This window comes from Zonotrichia leucophrys, chromosome 1, assembly GCF_028769735.1.
Source record: "Zonotrichia leucophrys gambelii isolate GWCS_2022_RI chromosome 1, RI_Zleu_2.0, whole genome shotgun sequence".
Lineage (NCBI taxonomy): Eukaryota > Metazoa > Chordata > Aves > Passeriformes > Passerellidae > Zonotrichia > Zonotrichia leucophrys.
Genome location: NC_088169.1, coordinates 87,247,040 through 87,268,224, shown reverse-complemented (window position 1 = coordinate 87,268,224; position 21,185 = coordinate 87,247,040). Strand labels below are relative to the sequence as shown.

The 21,185-nt window shown below is 44.3% G+C and overlaps 2 protein-coding genes across 2 annotated transcripts in view; both read left to right on the top strand.

Annotated features, from left to right (window-relative positions):
* Positions 1–2,411: 2,411 nt before the first annotated feature.
* On the top strand, positions 2,412–11,767 carry KLRG1 (killer cell lectin like receptor G1). Its single transcript, XM_064702271.1, has 5 exons — positions 2,412–2,537; positions 7,192–7,284; positions 7,987–8,138; positions 10,023–10,126; positions 11,098–11,767. The coding sequence occupies exons 1-5, from the start codon at positions 2,420–2,422 to the stop codon at positions 11,207–11,209; spliced, it is 579 nt and encodes a 192-aa protein (XP_064558341.1). The 5' UTR covers positions 2,412–2,419; the 3' UTR covers positions 11,210–11,767.
* Positions 11,768–14,462: 2,695 nt separating this feature from the next.
* The window catches only part of A2M (alpha-2-macroglobulin), a 29,347-nt gene continuing 22,624 nt past the window's right edge, over positions 14,463–21,185 (top strand). Inside the window, exons 1-7 of the mRNA XM_064720779.1 lie at positions 14,463–14,637; positions 16,309–16,492; positions 17,588–17,747; positions 18,634–18,686; positions 19,198–19,218; positions 19,567–19,735; positions 20,950–21,034. Of these exons, the coding sequence (XP_064576849.1) occupies positions 14,552–14,637; positions 16,309–16,492; positions 17,588–17,747; positions 18,634–18,686; positions 19,198–19,218; positions 19,567–19,735; positions 20,950–21,034 (758 nt within the window). The 5' untranslated portion in view covers positions 14,463–14,551. The remainder of the gene's footprint in view (positions 14,638–16,308; positions 16,493–17,587; positions 17,748–18,633; positions 18,687–19,197; positions 19,219–19,566; positions 19,736–20,949; positions 21,035–21,185) is intronic.

Below are 21,185 nucleotides of genomic sequence, written 5' to 3'. Positions count from 1 at the left end.
GCACAGCTGCATTAGTCAGATTTATTTATTCACACTTACTTAATAACTGAGAGTTGCCTTCACACCTTCAGCAGTGTGATCCCTCCCACTCCACTTCCTGTCCTGCTGATATTAGAAGAAAAAAAAGGTAAACCACATTAAAACAGAGCTCTTAATTCTTTCCCACCAGCTTTCACTTCTCCAGTTCTTCACAAAAAGTTCTGTCTTTGTAGTCACTCTGGGCCAGCAGGCAGCCCAGGCACTTAAAAAGTGACAAAACTGGCAGGAACTGGGAGAAACACCTTTATTCCAAAGTATGAGAGAACATGGACATACTGGAGAGAATCTACCAAAGAAACACAAAATCAGATCTGGACACTTAAGCTGTGTCTGAGTCCTCTTAGTTACTTTTCAGCTATATGGACTGTATTGCCAGCTAAACTCCCTTGTTAGTATAGCAAATTCTCTGAGCTTGAGAGCTCTCTTTAGACTTCTCTATTATTGATTTGAAGCATTTAGGAGAGATCTGCCTCTCATCTTGCTTTGCTGTCTTATGCCTTCCCCATCCTTTCAAGCACACATTCCCTATCCTGCTGTCCACAGGCCCCACCTAGGATTAGAAGGAATCTTGTGGGTGCAATATGCCACCCTTAGAGGCAAGTGAAGAAATTTGCAGAAATATCCAATCCCTTCCCCAGCATGTGCATTGTAACAAATTGGCCACTCAGTGTCAGGTAAGCATCATCCCGTGCAATCATTTCTTGAATTTAGAACATGCCACCAGAAGGGGGAACAATCATCCCTGTTGGAGGTAGCAGTCATCGCAACTCCTTTGTTGAGCATGCCCAAACAATTATTGGAAATTAACTGTAGGATACTGTGCTGAAGAAGTGCAGGCTGAGCCTGACCAATATACCCATTCTAAGCATGAAAGGGAAGGGATCAGAATGTGGATTAAAACAAAAACCAGCCAACCATGCAGCTAAGAGATTTCTCAGGGTGCTGGAAACATCTGTACTCCCCACCACAGAGTCACAGAATCTTTTAGGTTGGAAAAGACCGTGGAGATCATTGAGTTCAACCATTAACCTGACCCTGGCAAGCTCAGCACTAAACCATGTCCCTAAGCTCCACATCTGCATCTTTTTAAAATACTTTCAGGGATGGTGACTCAACCACTTCCCTGTGCAGCCTGTCCCAGTGCTTGAGATGGTGAATAAATTTTTGCCAGTATTCAATCTAAACCTCCCCTGGCACAACTTGAACTCTTCTCATCAATGGTCAATGCTTCAAAAGAAAAGTAGCCTTTCCTGTTGTTGCTGACCACAGAATCACTAAATGGTTCAGTTGGGAAGGGACCTTTCAAGGTCATCTGGTCCCACCCCATGCTCAAGCCAGGCCACCTACAACCTGATCCACCTACAACCCAGGACTGTGTCCAGGCCACTCTCCATTGAGGGACACACCACAACTTCTCTGGCCAACCTATGTCAGTTTTCAGCCACCCTCAGAGTAAAAAAGTGTCTCCCGATGTTCAGAGGCAACACCTTCTGTCTTTCAGTTTGTGCTCATGGCCTCTTGTCCTGTCACTGGGCACCACTGAAGAGTTTCGCTCTTCTTGTACCCTCCCTTCAGGTATTTATACACATTAATTGGATCCTAACCAAGAAGTCTTTTCTCCAGGCCAAACACTACCAGAGCTCTCAGTCTTTCCTCCCAGGACAGAAGGTCTGGTCCCTTTATCCTCTTTGTGCCCCTTTGGTAGATTCTCCTCAGTATGTCCCTGTCTCCCTTGTACAGATGCAGCTGAGATGTTGACTTGGAGGGACTTGAGGAATGCCAGCTCTCAGGGCCTGCTTTGTGTCTCAAGCACAGTCACACTGGTATTGGGTATAGACAGTTCCCAGTTTGAAGTGTAACTGTCCAAAGCTCACAAAGCTTCCTTTTCAAACCCATGCTGTCCACATCTACATCCTGTCTCACACCAGATGGGCTGCCAGTTTGCCATATCCATTGCTTTATCCCACTTTTTACCTTGTACTCTCACTATTGATCTTTTTTGCCTTGTGCTGTCACCATCCTGCTGCCTCTGCCCTGAAGGGAGCTCCTCAGAGCAGCACAAATCCTCTCAATTCCTGCATCCGGGTAACCACACCCTTTTGCATTGGCAACAATTAGAGTACCCCTGAACTTTGTGATTAATCACCTTTTCCATTAGCAGGTGTTCTTGAGACATCCTCCATCAGGTTAGAAAATGAAAGCTGCTGCAGTTCCGCTGCTCTCCATTCTGTTGTAAATTTGGTTATCTTAGCAGCTGGAGATAGAGGTAGCAGCTTCATATTTCTTGTCTTCTGAATATAGCCTCAGGCTTCCTGTTTCACAGCCCTGTTGTTCAACAGCCTGATCGAAACCTCCTTTTGTGCACACTCCTTGCTTTGGCATGGAGGCAAGCAGATCAGAAATTTCTGCAGTTGATGAGAGCGAGGAGGTAACGTATACTTCTGTCAGATTCTCTCAGACTCCTCCTCCAAGGCCCAAAGCTCCACAGGAGAAAAGAGGTGAGGAAAGATGGATCAGGTAGGACAACCAAAAATTTTACTTTGAGTGAAAGCAAGATTTAACAGAAACACTCTGAACTGGCAACTGATTCTGAGTGCCAGCTTAGAGAGCTGTTGCTTTGGTTCTAAAATTACTGTGGATATTTTGATGTGATTAAAGCTGATGAGTTATAGAGACCCAGCATTTTTCCCCTCCCTCTCACCGACCTCCTTCAGTGTCTACTGGGCATTCAACCCAGGCATCCTTTTCTTCAAAACTGGTTTAAAGTTGTCTGCTTGTCAGCAGCAAGAGGTTGTGAGCAATAGTTCTTTGAAGGGCAGGCAAGATGCGAATACAGATAAATTAGAGGCACATGCTAATCAGAGATCAGAGACAGAGAAAGCATATGAGATCATCCAGCCTCTCTCCTGTGGGGCTATGCAGGATTCTCTTGTGATTTTTTGCTGTTTTCTGTGTTCTAGTGTTACATACCTCCCAGGGAGCAAATTTTCAGCTTTTGCTGTGAAACAGTTCTTCAGAGGACTTTACTATCAGGAAAATTTTCTTAGTGCTTTCCTTAAACTTTTACTTTCCTTATTTCCTCTCCATTTCCCTGATTAGACTTGCAGATGTCGCACCAAACAATTCCTCTGACAGCTTAGTGTAGAAATACCACCTCCAAAGGGTCAAACTTTGCATTGGCGATCCTTCTTTGTAAGCATTTCCTTCATGCAAAAAGGTGGAGTTGTTGGAACTAGATGAGCTTTAGGGTCCTTTCCAGCTCAGATAATTCTATGAAATGCCAGTGAGCTTTAGATGAGTTCTGTTGTGTTGACTGCAACACTAATAGTTGACTTTAAATTCTCAGAGGTGTTACAGCAAAAGTAATTCTCACTGTGGGATACAAGATTTCTTTACCCTGATCAGAATAATTTTGTATACCTAAGGTGTTTACTGCTGTCTGGTCACTTGTTTCACTAAGGAAACAAAGCCAGAACAGAAACTCCCCAGTTCCTATCTGGTACTCACACTTCATCTGTTTGGAAGGCAGTCTTGCTTTTGCATATGTTTTCACCAGAAATTATGTTTTCTGTTGCATCAGAAAACACGGTAACATCCTTTCATTCCCTGCCATTCCTGTTCACCTCCACCCTGTTGAAAGGAGATTAACCAATGCCCTCTTTAGATGTTTGCATTTTTCTTTTTAACATCTCTCCACATTCTTTTATGGAACCTCATCTTTTTAAGCTATGGTCAGACAACCAAAAATAAGAAAGCTGATACTTGAACACACTTCTTGTGCATATTATTCGATTATTTCTCAGCTTTCTTCAGCATGAAAGAGATCCCTAAGGAGCTCACTTTAAGTACCTTTCTTTTGAAGGTCTTTATGTTCAACTCTGTTCCTGCCTCCATCACTTCCGAGAGATGTGCTCTCAGGTATTTTTCCCTTGCTGACTTTGTAGGCACTGTATCACAGGTGTGTAAATCAGTCCTCTGCTCAAACCAACAAGTTTTGCTGCTACTTCTCAAAAATGAAAACTTTCCCTGGTTGTTTCTTCTGTTTGGCTTCCAGAGAGCCTTAGATATGTGGCACTACCAGAATGTCAGTACTGCAGTCACTTGGCCTGTGAAGTGTGCTTGTAGTAAGAGCAATAACCAGGTCTGTGCCACAGCCAGGAACAGAATCCTTGTATCTCAAATTCTCCTCCTTGGCTCTAGGTAGTCATGCTGCTCCCATACTGAGGTAGGCAGGAGCTGAAGGGAGCTGTTTGGGACAGTGCCGTGATATTCTTCAGATTGTCCTAAAGAGTTGAATTGTAAAATGCTAACAGCTTTCAGTTTTGGAACTGAATCTGGACTCACAAACCTAAAAATATTGGGTCATGTTGCTTGCAAATGAATGGAGAGGATCAGAGTCATTTCTCCAGAGCACCGAGAGACTTGTTGGGATGTTTTGTAAAGAGAAAGCAATAACATTGGATATTTACATTAAATGTCCACCAATCCACTTACCCCCTTTGACAGACTCTTCCACAATTCATCAGACAACTACATGGAAATATTTCTGGATGCTCCATTCAGATTTTCCTCCTGTTTCAAACTCATCTTAGGTACTTCTCCCATCCACTTCTACAAGAGCTTCACATGTAGTTCAGGGACTGAGGTTCACGCAGAAACCATCGAACTTGTTTAAAAAAGTGTGAACTGCAGGGGCTCCTTTTGCAGCTGGTAAAAATCCTGATTTGTGAAATACTTTATTCCACTTCTCTGGATTGATCTCTGCAGTTCAAGTGAAGCATAAATTCACCTCAAACACTTCCTGTTTTCCCTCTTCACTTTGGTTTTTTTTTTTTTTTCCTTCCAAAATTATCTAATGCCATATTTTTTTCATTTTTATGAACTTTAGTGACTCTCCCACTGCTGGGCTTGTGGAGGTGCCCTGGGATTTTGTTTTGATGATGAATCATTCCCTTTTTTCTGCAGCTGGTTTGAAACAATAGAGAGTGAACTGGTCTCTTCATTGCCAGGTGATGACATTTAAAGATTAACTGTTTCAAAGACTGCCATCCTGGTTGCCTTGTCTTGGCAGTTTTCCCTAAAATCTAAGAGTGATCAGAAGGATGCAGGAGACAGCTTCTTTGGAGAGGCAAGAAAGGACAGAAAAGAAAAGTACCGATGTGATCTCAGAACCAGGAATTATATTTCATCAGATGTTTATCCACTTTTGCCAAGTTTTCAGTTGTAATCTGCCGAGAAAAATCTCCACCCTACCCCTTAACCTTGGGCTGATTGAATTCTCTTGAGGCCTAATCTGATGACAAAACCCAAGCTGCCAGGGATACAAACAAGAGAAATAGAGAGCAGAATCAAGTTTAAGTTCCAGACCCAGTCCAAGTCCTTCAGTTCTCCTGCTTTTCCTTTGTGTGAAGCTGAGGAGTAGGGTGTAACTGAAAAGTCTTTCTGTGTTTTGTCTCTGAAAATGTTATGTAATAACGATTTTAAAAAATAAGAAATGATACTATTTTAAAATTATGTTTGGGAGAGCTAGAAGATCCTACAAGCTTCAGGAAACGTGAGAAAACCTCTATCTTAGAAAAGATCTTTATACCAGAAGAATGATGCTTACAACAACGCTCCCTCATGATCTTCCTTGTTACCTTAGAAACTTCTTCTAGGTAAAACCACAGGCCTAAGTGTGTCTCTATAGATGAGAAACTGGCCTTAACAAGTGAGCCTGCACACTGCTCAAGATCAAAATAAATTGATTTTTATTTATTTACTGATCTGGTCTACTTTCTGTATTTGGACAAAGCTTCCAATGTGTAAAGAATGTATTCGTGTTTTTAAGTGGATTCCCTTAACCTTCTGTTTTAGCACTGGCTTTCTTTGTTTTTCTCACAATAGTCTTCATATGTGATCTGCATTTGTTTTCAACCTCGCCTAAGAGATCAAATGTGTTTCTTTTTGTCTCGTGACATGATGAAGAGAGAAGCACCTCAAATTTCATAAGATCCATGGGGATTTTGTTGCTAGGTTTGGGTAGTAGGCGCTGGAACATCACAAGATCAGGATGTGGTACATAAGTTAGCTGCATATTTACTGCTTCTTAGAGAGTGCTGTTGTCTGTGCAGCTGCTGTACTGAGATTAATAAAAAAAGCAAACCAAACTCCCCTGGAGCTCATCCGTACCAGTAAGTGTCATCCTCTCTTCTGTCTGGGAGAGAAGAGATTTTAGTGCTGAAATTTCAAATATTTTATGCAAACTGAATGCCTCTCGGTTCAAACACAGATCCAGGAGATGGCAGTGGAAAAGCAGCATGTAGCCTGGAGGTGACCACGTTGTGCTGTACATAAGCAGACCTCTACAGGCCAGTCCTGACCAGCCCTTTGAAAGCAAGCTGTGCTGGGATACAGTGGAAGTTGCCCCAAGGACTCACCCTCTGCCACTGGCAGCCAGTGAACAGCAAACAGTGGTGGTGAAAGTGTGGGAGATGTCCCAGGGTCTTTAAGGCTGGCTCACCCATCCTACCGCCCCACCATGGATGATGAAAATGTAGAACTGCCTTGGGAGTATCCTGGGAAGATGTAACGTGACCATGTGTCTAAGCCTGTGAGCAGGATGCTGAGATTAAACCTGTTGTTATTGCTGGGAAAGCTGGGGGAAAGATCTTATGATTTCTTTTTACATGTAAGCTGGAACATGGTGGCTGTAGCAATGCAGCTCTCTGGTTGTCACCCCAAGCTTCAATGTTGAGGCAGGAGTGGATTTGTTGGGAGGCTCCTGCCAGCAGGAGGTGTCACACAGTGCCTAGGTGGCTCCAGGTCACTTGTGGTAGGTGCTTCCTCTGCTGAGCTCAGCCACCACAGAAACTGGACCACCAGGCTCTGTGGCCAGGCAGGGGCTGAGCTATGGCTGATGTAGAGAAAGGTACCCCCTGGGAAGTTCAGACAGGAACTGGTGGCCCCAAATCCAGCTGAAATGGGGCCCTGGGCTGATGGGGAGGCCCCAGTTTGGCTGGGCAGGGACAGTGATGTCTACTATGTGCAGAGTGTATACAGACACGATGCTCTAAATAGTGCAGTTCCTTAGGGAAATGCCCAGGACTATGTAAAACCACAGTCAGTTTTCATGTGGCTTCTGTTCACTATGGTTTATTTTCTCTTTTACAGCTCCCCGTCTGTGGTCAGCAGTTCTGAAGGGCTTGGCCATAGGTTTTGGCACACTGAGCATCTCCTTGGCAATTGCTTTAATTTGGAAGATGAGTAAGTGCACAAAGGGCTGCTGAGCATGAGCAACCAGCAGCAAGGGAGCAGCAACACATCTAACCACAGAAACTCCATCGGATGGAGTTAAAACCAGGAGCTCTTCTAGGTTTCTACCAGCCTTATGTACCCACTGCCTGTCCAGAATATTTTGAAGAATAGATTCCTCATGCAGACTCCAGGAAACCATTTCAGATCCTGTGGCAAAGAACAGTTAAATATATTGAAAAGTCTTTGTAGACTTGCCTAGTAAATGTAGTGGTAAACTATAGAACAAATAGGCCTGTAATATATTTGCAGGCATGCAGATGGTGCTAGACTATGTGGAGGAGCTTCCTGTTAGTTGCTTAAAATCCATCCACCCAAGCTGAGATGTGATCACACCATACCCACAGAGCGTGATCTCTTTTCAGATAGCCAGCTGGGTATCTGAAATGGGTATCTAGATACCCATTATTTGGTATCTGAGAGGTTTAGTAGAAACCTGGGGGTGAGGTGAGTGTGTGCATGCTTGCCACCAGCATCAGAGAACATGGGACTATTGTAAGATTTTGAAATTACACTATTATTTTCAGAATCTTGTCCTGATTTGAGTTTTCTGCATTTCAGCTATTCAAATGAGTTGTTTCTCAGTAGGTCCTTGCTGACAAGTGTTTCTGTTGGTTAATGGTAGAGAAGAATATGAGTATTTTGACTTTACAGGCGACTGCCACCCACACTGCCCTCAAGAGTGGGTGGCCTACAGAGGGAGCTGCTACTCCTTCTCCACGGAGAAGAAGGACTGGAATTCCAGCCAGGAATCCTGCCGGGCACAGGGAGCTCACCTCCTGGTGATCAGTGATGCCTTGGAGATGGTAATGGTTTTCTTTGGCTTTGAGGATCTCCCATTTCCTTGCAGATACCCAAGTGACTGGCATACAAGCAGTGCTATCACTTCAGCAATATTATGGTTTTAAAGGAGAGGAAGGATTTATGACTGTGGTGTTACACATCACAAAGTTTGCAGGAAGCAGAGAAGCAAAGGGGAGAACGGAGAAATGAGGGTCACTGTCAGGTACTCAGAATACCCTATGAAGGATGGTAGGAGACAGCCTTCTCCACTGTTCCTCTCCACCTCCTCTGCTATTCCCAATAAGACTGATGTGAATGATTACAGTGGCACTGAGCAGTCATCATTGTATTTGTTGCCTACAAACTGATATGTCCCCCCTCTCAAGGAGTGCTTCCTTTGCAAAAGCAATACTTGTCCTCCCTGTGAGCACTCCGGCTCCTCCTGCTCAGTGACCCATGCCATTCCCTGGGTTCATGCTTAGATCTTCCTTTCTCAGTCTCTTTTCAATGCTTACTTCCTCCCTCTGCTGTAATACCTCAGCTGTGCTGGTGGAATAAGGAACCATGTGTTCCACTGCAGGTGCTCTCTGGGGGCAGGGGCACGTATTGTCCCTAGAGAAAGGGGCAGTGCTGATTACTGGGGCGCTGAGGCACATCTGCTTAAGTAGAGCAGAAACCTTGATCCGGTTTTGCTCAAGCCAGGGCTTATTAGCTCAGGTCCAATAAACGTGGACAGCTTCCAGGCCGTGGACAGAAGTTGCATTGTGTGATGTGCTCTGGAGGATTACAAAGCCAGGTCTCTGCTTGACTGGGAGTATGTACCAGGCTCTCAGATTTGCTTAGACAAATCCTGTCTCCTTGAGAAATAGGCATCTTCCCCAGATTACCCATTTCTTCGGCATGAAGAAAACCTTCCTGCTCCTGCTGCTTTCTTACCATCATCTCAGCTACTAGGTTACCATTATCCTTGCTCAGGGATAGGGTTAGGGTTAGATGAGGGTTAGGGTTTAGACTCACCCATCTAAACAAGACTTTTCTAGTTATCTATGTCTTGTACTGCAAAGGCTGTGATTGCTCAACCTCTAAGTGCTTGGGAAACATAGTCATCTCCAAACCACCAGCGACACTCCAGTGATTCCTCAAGTTGCTCCTATTCCCACAACTTTACCAAGCCAGATTTGTTAATGCTTCTCTCTGAAGATGTCTTCTCTGAAGCTTTGTTTATGGCAGCAGGAGATAAGGATGGAGCCCAACCATACCCCTGAAAGGTTGCTGTTCTTTGGTTGCAAAGGTGGACAACACAAACTTACGTTTCCTGGCTTTGTCTTTTTTATAGAGAGGAGGGTTGGGGATGGGGAATTGACTTCAGGGCTGAATTTCTGTTGCAGGCTTCACCTTTTAACAATAATCAGAGATTAAAAGTTAGCTAAAAGGAAATGAACATTGAAAACACATAGGGGGAAAATGTGTATGAAATTTAAAAAGCTTTCATACTGGGCTTGTTACACATATCTGTCAGTGCCTGCACTTCCTGCCCTATCTTGCCCTGATTTTACCTTTAATTGTTAATACTTCTTATTAGCTTGCTAGTTAGCTGTATAGTAGGGTGTTGATATTAATATTAATAACATATCTTCCTACATAAAGCTCTGTGCAGGAAATTCCAGGAGACTGGGGTGCAGTTCATAGAATCATATAATCACAGAATATGCAGAGTAGGAAGGGACCCATCAGGATCATTGAATCTGACTCCTGGCTCTGTCATTAGAAGGTGTGGGGAAGCAGTATTGTTAGTCACTTAAGGAACAGTGAGATGAGGGGATGTATCTTGCTCTCTGTTCTCTTTACTTATCTCAATTTTCAAGCTGGTTTTCATTAGTCACTTTGTAATTCATCATCATTTCTAGGATCTGTTCAAGCATATTCAAGAAGAACATTTCTGGATTGGACTGAGGAACAGTACAAGCTCTGGATGGATTTGGGAGGATGGCTCTGTATTAAGTGATACCAGGTGAGTTTCATTCTGTTTTAAAAATAATAGTGCTTATTCAGATTGCCTGGTGTTCCAGAACAGCCAGAGTTCCTCCTCCAGATGTCAGGAGCTTTCTTCCTGGGCAGATTTTCTTCTTGCTGTTACCGTACTGCACTAAGCTCAATAGTGTTTACTTTTCACTGCCCTGTACCTTGTAAAGGCATGTACCTGTCAAAAGCAGGTCAAGTATTAGTATCTCATTCTCTGCTTCCCTCCAGCTGCTCAGACCAAGGACTTTATTTACCTGCACCAGCACACAGATGCTTGGTCAGAAAGACAAATGGCTTTACTGGCTTTAGCCACCTTGCACCCATTCTGTAGAATGCTGGTGTCACTGGGTGCAAGAACCCAGCCCTTTCCTGCTCTACTGGTGCCAACCTAAGTCAGAACTTTAATTTTATCTCAGTCTTTATTTGGACAAAAGTCAGTGTTTTCCATGAGGGAAAACATTTTTTTATCTGGTGACTTTGCCTGGCCCTTTCCTTTTTATGGCAGTTAAGGCAATGAGTTAGTTTCTAAAGCCTCTCCAGCAAGCAAAACTTGCCCAAGATCTCACTGTCAACAGGTCAGTACTCTGAGCACTTGGCTTAGTTCCCTGAATAAATCCAGCTTTCTGTTCCTACAAACTCTTTGAAGGCAGTGATCATTCCATGAGACTTTCATTCAAATACCCCTGCCACTCGCATGCTGGTGGCTATCACTGCCACTGCAGGGAATTTTGTCTGATTTTGGGTCTGATTTGGGTTCTGTGATGGCAAAATTACTTAGCTGTGGCAGGTAGATAGGTTCTTTTTGTACATTTTATTTTCTAACAGCTGCCTTTTGGAGGTCAGGTTGTTTCTCTTCCTCTGGGCTACACCCTTCAAAAGCAGATGTTTTTAATTTCTTGTCTCCAGGAGACAATCTCAGTATTTTCTTTCATTCTCACTACTGTTCCATGTCTCTTGCAGGGTCCACTCTAACAGCCCTGTGCAAAATTGTGCTGTCCTGAAAAAAGATCAGTTTCATGCCTCCAGCTGTGCAGTTTTGTTTCAGTGGATCTGTGAGAAAACACTTAGATAAATCCCATGTGCTTTTTCATCTCACAACGACCTCATCAGCGGTATGAGTTGATCATTGCCCTGCAAACTGAAGCCTCATACAGGACCAAGGACTTGCCTTTTCCATACCCTCACTAAAGTGTTTTACAAGGACAGGTTTGTTGTCCAATTACTCTCAGTATAGATTTATTCTCAGCCCACAAGTGTTGGATTACTGCTCTTTGTGACCAGAGGAGACCTGGGACATATTCCCTGGCCTACTCTTTCCCTTATTTATCCAATAAAGGCAAATAAAAGCTTTGTCACAACAGGTGTCTTCAGACCTCTGAGGGGGATCTAGTCATTTTCCCACACTTTTAAGTATCAGATTACATTTTCATTCCCTGCAACTCCATTGTCTGATATCAGAAGGACGAGGAAAGGAGGCATGCTAATCACTGACAGAAACATATAAACATATTTCTCCTAGTGGCAGCTTCTCCTTTTGCATGCCAGTGGTATGAGTGGGAGAGAAGAGGGTGAAATGAAACTGCAGCTTCTGTAAATCCAGCAGTGAAAATAAATCTTGGACTGCACTGAACCAAAAGTGTGCATTTGTGCCACTTCTTCTCTCTGTTGGAAGGAATTAGGCAGGTTTAAGCAAGCTAGTCAAGAAACTGGACTTCTGGAGCCAAAGGAATACAGCTAATGCTGTGTAATTATATAATCCACCAGGAACCTGTTTTCCTCCCCACCTGTGTGTTTTCTTACTGCAGATAGAGGAAGCAGTGGGCAAACCCGTAATGCAATGATCTTTCAGTTCAAATAGAGCAGAGACAGGCTCAGAGTTTGAATTTCATAAAACCACAGTGAATAGTTGGGAACACTGTCTTCAGTTCTGGGCTGCTCAGTACAAGAGAGACATGGCCATACTGACTGGAGAGTCCAACACAGGGCCACAAATATGACAAAAGGACTGGAGCATCTCCCCTCTGTGGAGAGGCTGAGACAGCTGGGATGAATTATTCTAAAGCAGAGAAAGCAGAGGAGAGATCTTATTCCTACAGTCACAGGAGCATAATAACCAGCTTCAACATTTCAATTCAGATTACATATATTTGCTTCATATTTTTATTATAATTGCAGGAAATCCTTGCCAGTGGCATTATTTTCCACCTACTTAACAGGATGCTACACATGAAGGTATCAAGGTGGATAAAGACAAAATTATGGATCTTAGCACACTTAGCTAAATGGATGTCTACTGAGCCTCATCTAGAGTTCACTGAGATGAGGGTCTCAGGTGAGAATGTGTTACAGCAAGGAGGAGTCTGCTTTTTCATAACCATGACTGCAACAGCCGGGCCTGGGGGAACTGCAGTGTAGTAGAAAGTCAAAACTTTAGAATTTTCATCTTGGGTTGTCTGAGTTACTTTGGGTGAGTCATTTTATCTGTGCCAGAGTCCATTCAAATACCAAAAGATGGTTGTTTCTGACCTCTGGAAAGTTGCCAGACACTATGAAATAATGCTGAACACTTAGCTTGCTTTGTCAAAATGGTGGTGGCATCTGTAGAAGGGCACCTACCAGATACCTTACCAGAGAATACCACTGAAGAAACAGCTTCTCATATTATCATATGTAGGTGAGATGAGAATGTCTCTGACCTTGCCTACTTTACCTTGCCTGAATGGATTGAAAATATTTCTCTTCAGTTTTTGGCTACAGAGAACATTTTTGACCAAGGTCCTAATGATCAGGAGCAGGCTTGGGAGCTGTAAGAGCTGTTTGGCTGTTTGACAGAAAGGGTAGATCTCTATAGAGATCCCTCTGCCCTGTGCAGTTCTGCGTCTTGTCCTGTCAGATTGGTGTTCCATCAGTCCAGCTCCTGACCTTTGCCTCTGTAAATTGTCATCTTCTAAAAGGCATTGACCAGCCCATATGTATAAATCCTCTCCTCTGTGAGTGAGGCAGACTTTCCTGCATTATGTTTCTTTTGGGCAAGCAAAGCCATCTTTAGGTGCCAGATGCTGAAGGAAGAGCACAAATCTGGGCTGTCTTTTGTGCAGTCCCCAAGGAAATTGCACATGCACTACTATCCTCTTTTTTCCTATGCAAGTCACTGCAGGGCAGAATGAGGTCGGTAATGAAGGTTTGTAATTGCACTGCACTTGGATTTCTTAACTCCAGAGTTACTCAGCTTAACAAAGTTTTGATGATTATATGAGGAGAAGGGTAGGACAGACAGAAAATGATTTTATCCTGCACACTTTTTAATCTGAAAATTATGCTTTACATCCTCTAACACAGATCTCCATTCTTTGGAGTTTGCATTAGAACTATAAATAAGACAGATATTCTACTGCCACTTGCAAGGGTAATAATTGCCAGAGCTATTGATCCTCCTGCTGCAGCCCAAGTAAAGACAGTGGTCTAAAGACTCCATTTCCCTCTCTGGTACAATATTGCCCATCACAGTGCATTACATGAATATGCACTTAATTAAATCAGGATGATTCCATCAAACAGCAATAATTTGATCTAGATGTATCCATAACTTGATCTGGAACCAGAACCAGCAGAAGGAAAGTAAGACCCAGGCCACATATGTTCTGCTGTGTGAGGGTAGCTGCTGCTCTGGGCACTTGGTTAATGTGTTACATGCTGTTAATGGGTTGAACTTTTGGCAGCTTCCCATCATGTCACTGTCCCTGTTTCTGTCAGGGTGAAGGCCAGATCATTTTAGTTGACTTGATTTTCCAGGCATTTTGTGACCTCTTTTCCTGGCATTAGCTTTGATGGGACCAGAAACAGGGAGCAAAAGGGAACAGTGTGGGTGGAGAGGGAAGGTTTTTTTAATTTCCATTCCCTGTTTTCACAACCTGTTAGTGGGAGTTAGACACACCCAGGTTTGTTTCCCAATTCCTAGCTCAATCTCCTGCTCACAGTTTGAAGGAAATCAAACAGCTCCTGTGCTTCCAGCAACCTCCATGACCAGTGCCGTGTCCAGCTCCATACAAAGAGCCCTGCCAGAAATGGAAGCCTTCATCTCATGCTCTGCTGTTAGCTCTTCTTTCCTTAGCTAGAGCCTTTCCTCTTCCATTGCCTCTGTCCTGCCCCAGCAGAGACAGAGCTCTGGCCTGCCAGGAACCCTCCCCTCCCTCTCCCCCCCAGCCCTGGCCTTCTGCCCAGATTGGAGCTGCTAGTCCCAGCTCCTCCTTGCTGCCTCTCCCTGTTTCCGGATGGGCCCTGGCCCCCAGCCCTTATCTCCTCCAGCCCCTGGGCTGTTTGCAGAGGAGAGTATAAAGGGGCTGACTGGGAGAGCAGAGGGGGAGTAAAAGCAGCACTGGACCACACTGAGTGCCTGCTTGACTCACCACGTACCATGGGGATGAACGGGCTGCTTGTCAAATCGAGCATCTTCCTCCTCCTCTTCTTCCTTCCAGGAGACACCTCACCCATCACAGAGCCGTAAGCTATGCTGGGGGGTCTCTGGGCAGGCACGAGACCTTGGCTGTGTGCCTGTGTCTATTCTCTGTCCCTTGTCTTCTATCTAACTTCTTTTATCCAGGAATAAAGATACCAGGGCTGGGTAAAGTGCCTTCTACAAACAGGAACTCTGGTGCTTGAGAGAGATGCAGAGCAAGCTGTGAAACTGAGATACCAGTAAAACTTCAGGGGATTGACAGGATTTCAACAAAGTTTTATGCACAAAATTAGTCCTTTTGAAAGACAACTTTTCATAAATGTTTGTGCAATGAGGTCTTCTTAAGAGACAAACAGTTTTGAAAGGACAGTGAAAGGTTTAATCTTGGGTTGACTGTCCTACTCCCAGCTGAAATGCCCAGGAGCTGGGAGTGGCTTTTTAAAAATGATAATGAGAAGAAAATGAACAAATAGCTCATCTGGCATGCTTGGAAATTGCTTTATTTTTTAATTCACATTTTTCAGCTCAGCCAATGGAATGAAAATTCCCTTGCCATGCAGGATAATGTGACACTGTAAGACTGTGACTGTCCTGTGACAGGTTTGTGAGGGTATAGTGTCCTGCCTCCCTTCTTCACCCCCTTTTGCCCCATCGGTATGTGAAGGGCATTTGTGTTGTGTGCATGAGTGTATATGTGTGGTAGGAGCAGCACATGAAGCGTCCTGACATCCCAAAGCCTTTCTCCTTTGGCTTTTTGGCAATGTCTCTTCCTCCCCTGCAAAGCACAGAGCGCCTCACCCATCAGAGAGCCCATCACAAGGGGTGCGGGGGAATTCCTGAGCAAGGTTGTGCTGTAGTGCTTTCATCAAATGCAGGGGAAACAGACAGTGGGATCTGAGGGGCCAGAGCTTGATCCCTGCAGACAACTGCTGGGCAAAAAGGTGCCAGAGCTTCTGCCACTGCTGAAGGGAATGCTTTGCCTTACTGCTGAGGTATTGAGGGCTCTTCTCCCATCTGCTCTCTGCTCTGAGTATGCCCACTGGAGGCCAGTCCTGTCCACCAAACTGGGAGCATGGTTAGCGTTAGGTGGATCGGGCTTGATTCCCAGATGCAGTGCTGGGCACCGGGACACCACCGGCAAGTTGCCACCCTGGGAAGGAAGGAGGCTGCTCAGGGCTGAGCAGGGATCCCCTGTCGGGCTGCGACAGAGAGCCTTGCTTCTCTGAAAACCTGAAACTTGTTTGTGTTTTTGCTTAAGATCTGGCTCCACGCTGTGGCGGTTTTGAATCTCTGCGAGGAGTGAGAGTAATGCTGCAGACGCTTCGCAGTGTGTAGTCAATGGAATTTTTTCACTGGATACTGGCATTTGTGTGGCTCCTGAATGCTTCTAACAGTGTCTAGCAAAAGTGACAATTGAGTTCCCTCCCGCCTTTATTCAGGATCCCAGGAAGAAGTGCTGCTGTTGTGTCAGATCCTAGAAAAACATATTTTTTCCAGATGTTTGTGTGTAGCATTTCCTCTGGTATTTTACATTTGAGACCTCTGCTTTCCCCTGCTGCTACAGACGTGCTGGAAATGTTGTTACACACTTAGAAAATGCACCCTTCTCCCTGTGCAGCCAAAGTGTAGTCATCCAATTGGTTTGTTTGTTCTTTCTACACAGCTCCTGTTACCTGTTCCTGCTCCTCTGACCTATCATTCTCCCTTGTTCCTAGGCAGTACCTGGTGCTGGTGCCCTATCTGATCCACACGGATTCTCAAGAGAAAGTCTGCATTCAGCTGACCCACCTGAACGAGTCTGTGACTCTGAGTGCCACAGTTGAGGATCTATGGGGGAACAGGAGCTTGATTGATGACGTGGTGTCAGAGAAAGACGTGTTCACCTGCATCCCTTTCTCTGTGAGTATCTCATCCTCGTGGGATGATCCTTTGTGCCAGGGATAAAATGTAAAGGCACTGAGAAATAATGACCAGAGTAACACTATGTGTATATTCACTTACCTCTTGATTAAAGGTGTGTCCATCCTCAACACCCTCTTACTGCTGAGATCTCCTTAATAAGCTAAATTACTGTGGGATGCTGAATCCTAGAAAGTCACCCCCTTTCTAGGACAGGAGAAGAAAGTGGGTTTAGTACATTGACACTCCTGATGGCTGTTTGGTGAAATGGCTTTCCACATCATCCTTCAACATCCTCAATTTGTCACTTCAGTACCTTCAAATTGTGGTAGAGCTTTTGGACCTCAGATACTTTCCACCTGGTGTATACTGAATTAATGTAAGAACATAGAACTGCGATTGCCTTTATCTGAAAAAAAACCCAGCATAGGAGGAAATTTATAATTTAATGTAATTGAAAGCCCCAGGGACTATAATGAGTTGTATGTAACTAGGAAAACCTGATCATTTAGCTCAGAGCATAATCTAGGCTCTGAGCTAAATGATCAGGTTTTCCTAGTTACATACAACCTAGATTATGTCTTTGGCCTGAAGAGTGAGGAATTGGTCTTCAAGACACTGAAAAGGTTGGCATTTTTGTCTTCGTTTGTCAGATTTAGGCTGAAGACTGACTTAGTCACTTGCAAAAGAGAGGTGTAGATGTCTTGGCATGTCTGGTTTGGAAAAGGAAATGTTCTGCGAGGACTAGGGACATAACCTGAAGGAGAAGACAGACTATTCCATTCTGCTTCTGCATGTCAAAGGGAAAAGGATGGAAAGGTTTGGTCAGGGCAGTAAGAATTTTTAAAAATTGGGTGCTAGAGCTAGGTGTTCCTTTGCTGCTCAATACTGGCACAATCACTGCACAGCAGGAGGAGTGGGTAGGAATATATATATGGGACAAATAAAAATCAGTCTCTTGTTCCTGATTATTGTTCCTCTCACCTCTGTGTTGGATCCATCAGGATTATATTAGACCTCTTATTTCAGGAAGGCTATTTCAGTTCAGGAAGCCTTTAAAGTGGTCTGTTACACAGTTTCCTTCTTGCTTTCCAGCTTCCAAAGCCAAGAGTCCCATTACCCTTCGTGTTTCTCAATGTGACAGTGAGGGGGGCCACGCTGCAGTTCAGCAGCCGCAAAGTACTGGCGGTCCAGAACTCCGAGAGCTTGGTCTTCATCCAGACAGACAAACCCATCTACAAGCCTGGACAGACAGGTACCAGGGAAGGGGTGGAGATTTGAAACAAATATTTGAAACAAACTTTGTACTAAAACTGTTGGATCATACTGGCCAGATATCAGTTACTTTCACAGGGGGGCCAGAACTGCAACCTCGTGGCTGAGACTTACGTTTTATTGCTCCATAAAGGGAAAAACTGGGGAATATTTAGGTGCATGCACATATCTGGGGCACCTGCACACTCTCCCTCTCTCACTGTGGGCTCTGTTGTTGTGGTCCGTGCAGTTAGGAGGTCTGCATTAAAACGAGAGAAAGACTGGGTATTTATCCTATAGAGAACACTGCCAAAACTCAGACTTAGTAATGAAATAGCTTCCAAAGCAGCAGCTGATTTTGCTCAATGAAGACAGAAAGAATTATGTAAGCTATTTATTTCTTCTGGGACAGTGATCTCCTAAATTTGGCCTGGATAAAAACAAATATCCTAAAAGAGGTACTAAGTTCTCTCTCCATCCAGAGCCAACACAAACTTGCAGCCAAGTGCTGAAGTAATTTGCTTGCATTCATCCTTCCTAGGAGGCCAGTCTACTTATAACAAAATTAGAAGACCCATGTGAATTCTGGCATAAAAATGCCTCACTGCAAAGTAGACAAAGGCAACTTAAATTTAACTTTGTTCCTGATCAATGAGATTCTGATGCCCGTGATCAGTAAGATGTTCACACTGCTATGGATTTGCTTTTAACATCCTCTTATTCATGTACCCATAGTAGATGGTTAACCTTCTAGCATGACCTAGCATTCTAGTCAATGGAATTTCCTTATAAGAGAACAACCTGTTGTCTGTTATACCATTTGTTTTTGCAACTGATTTTTCTGGTTACCGATTGCACTGTGGAACCTCACTCTCTTTCTCCATCAGTCCTGTTCAGAATTGTCTCTCTGGATGAAGAGTTCCGACCTGTGAATGAAATGGTGAGCATGATACTTGTTTTTCAACTTATTTGGCCTTCAGTCAAATGTGGGAAAAGGGAGGAAAAATAGTCTCTGTTGGGGAGAGCTCTCAGTATACTGAGATAACTGTGAAAATTCTGGGTCACCTCAGATCTTTTTAACAGGATCTGTTGTCAAATTTCTGCACAAAGCTGCCTTCTGCATTCCTGGAAAGGTTTGACAAACTGCAAATGGACAGTGCTGGTATAAACAGTGAGCAATCTGCCATTGCCACAGTGTGCACCTGTTCTTATTGGAACTGCAGATCATCCAGAGTTAGTAATTAGTAATTTTGGCTGACTTTTGTGCCTGAGAATAAGAATTGTCCCCGTCTTCTCACACCCAAAGTGCTCTGATGATCCATACCAGCAACTTTTTTCCTTACCCCACTGGATGATTAGCTTTTACCCTGAAATGTGGTCATAGCCCATGTCATTTGACTGTGTTCCTTGCCCTCTGTCTAAACATGCTGCTTCCTTTCTTCTTTTCCTAGATTCCTCTGGTGTATATTGAGGTATGTACAAACATTTAATTCACATTCACATCTATTGCACCTCAGCCTGGGCAGAGTAAACATGTTGCCTCAACATGATTCTTGTTTATTTTTTTATTAAGCTGGTCCCTTATGCTAATTCAACTATACAGAATTTTAACTCATATGGTGGCTACCAGGTACCTGGGCCCAGGTTACAGCTCCCCTGCCATCCTGCTGTGTACTCCCCCCAAAACTCTGCTAGTGCCCTCCACTCCTGGCCTGCAGCCTCCTGAAACACAGGGGCCGTCCCTCCCTCCCCTGCTTTGCTAGACCTCATTGCAGACTCCCATTGTTCTCAAAATCTTCTTGTGATCTCATTTCCTGTAGGACCCGAAGAAAAATCGTCTGTACCAGTGGGCAAATGCAGAGTTAGAGATGGGATTTATACAGCTGTTCTTCAACCTCACCTCTGAACCTATGCAAGGCACCTACACTGTGGTGGCACAGAAGGCCTCTGGGAAGAAAGTTCAGCATTCTTTCTCTGTGGAGGAGTATGGTAACTGTCACTGCAGTTTCAAGTTCCTAACAGCTAATCCCATGGGACATGAAATCTTAATTGAACAGTGCAGGAGATCTGATCAGGATGCCCAGCATTGCTGGAAATTTTTTTCTGTGTTCTTTTCCTCCCAAGAATCTTCTCTTTAGGAGGAGAAGACTAAAGCACTTGAGTGACCTATCTCCACTCCTCCCTAAGCCCCAGACCATGGAGTGCAGCTCTTCAGAACACCCACCTCAGCAAGGCTGCTATCAGGAGGAGCAAAGTGCTTGGATCAGTCTGTGCTGACAGCCACAAGGCTTACTTCCTTTCTGAGGTGTTTTTAGGCCACAAACTCATGTCCAGTTGGCTACATACCTATCAAATGTCACACCATAAGTCTGGGTCTAGGCTGGGGCTGTCTAGGCTGTAAATTAAATCTTGCCTTTTCTTCCCCACAAGCTAAGCCTGTAGCTTGTGTGATGCTGTAGTGCCTTAACCTCCCTTTAGTGCTCTCATCACTATGGCACTTCCATCTGCTTGGCTAAAAAAATGGCATCCCAGTACACATCAGCACAGGATAACAACCAGCACATCTTCCCACCCCAGTGAGCCAGCTGCAGCCTTTCTTACATTGTCTGACCTGGCCTGGGTCATGCAGCAGAGAGGTGTCCTGATGGATGAGTCTCAAAGTGCTTTGACCTCTTCCAGTTGCAGACTGTGCTCTGTCCTGTGCCCTGAATGAATCTCTTCCTAGTTCTCCCAAGATATTCTCCACTTCCCCTCCTGCAACTGGGTGTGGATGAGATACCACCCTGTGATGTATTGCTGGAGAAGCCAGGGTGTCTTCCTGTACTGAACATTGATAAGATCTACATGCTCTAAAAATGCAGAGACCAGGCTGCAGTCTGCATGTTTGTGGGAAACTGCTACTGATTTTTCTCTCTGTTTTACTGTGTTCTGCTGCTGTGGGACTGATAACCCATGTGTTACCTATGAAGCTGCTGTATTTTAATAGCTGGTGTAGTAATCTTGTCTTCTTACCTGGCACCCTGCTTGGCTGAGGGGTTTTCAATGACTTCAGCGGGATGTGCAGGTGACAGAAGCCTCTAAAATCTGACCCTTTAGATGTAAAAGGCTTTTAGGTAATTTCAGAACAGCCTCTGAGCACCTTCACGTGTCATTCTGATGTTATTCCCTACCACATAGACTGTTTTCTTTTGGTTCTGCTGCAGTGCTGCCAAAATTTGAAGTGACAGTGAAAATGCCCAAGGTGATCAGCATTCTTGATGAGGAGCTGAAGGTGACAGTTTGTGGACTGTGAGTGTCATTCTTTCAAGTTCTGCTTGGTTTCAATGTTTTCTTGAGTTGCTGATGAATGCTCAGTCAGGAGGCTGAGAGATGAGACTTTATGATATTTTTCAATCCTTTTGAGGTCCCAGGATCAAGCAGGCTGTATCTACTGTTAGAC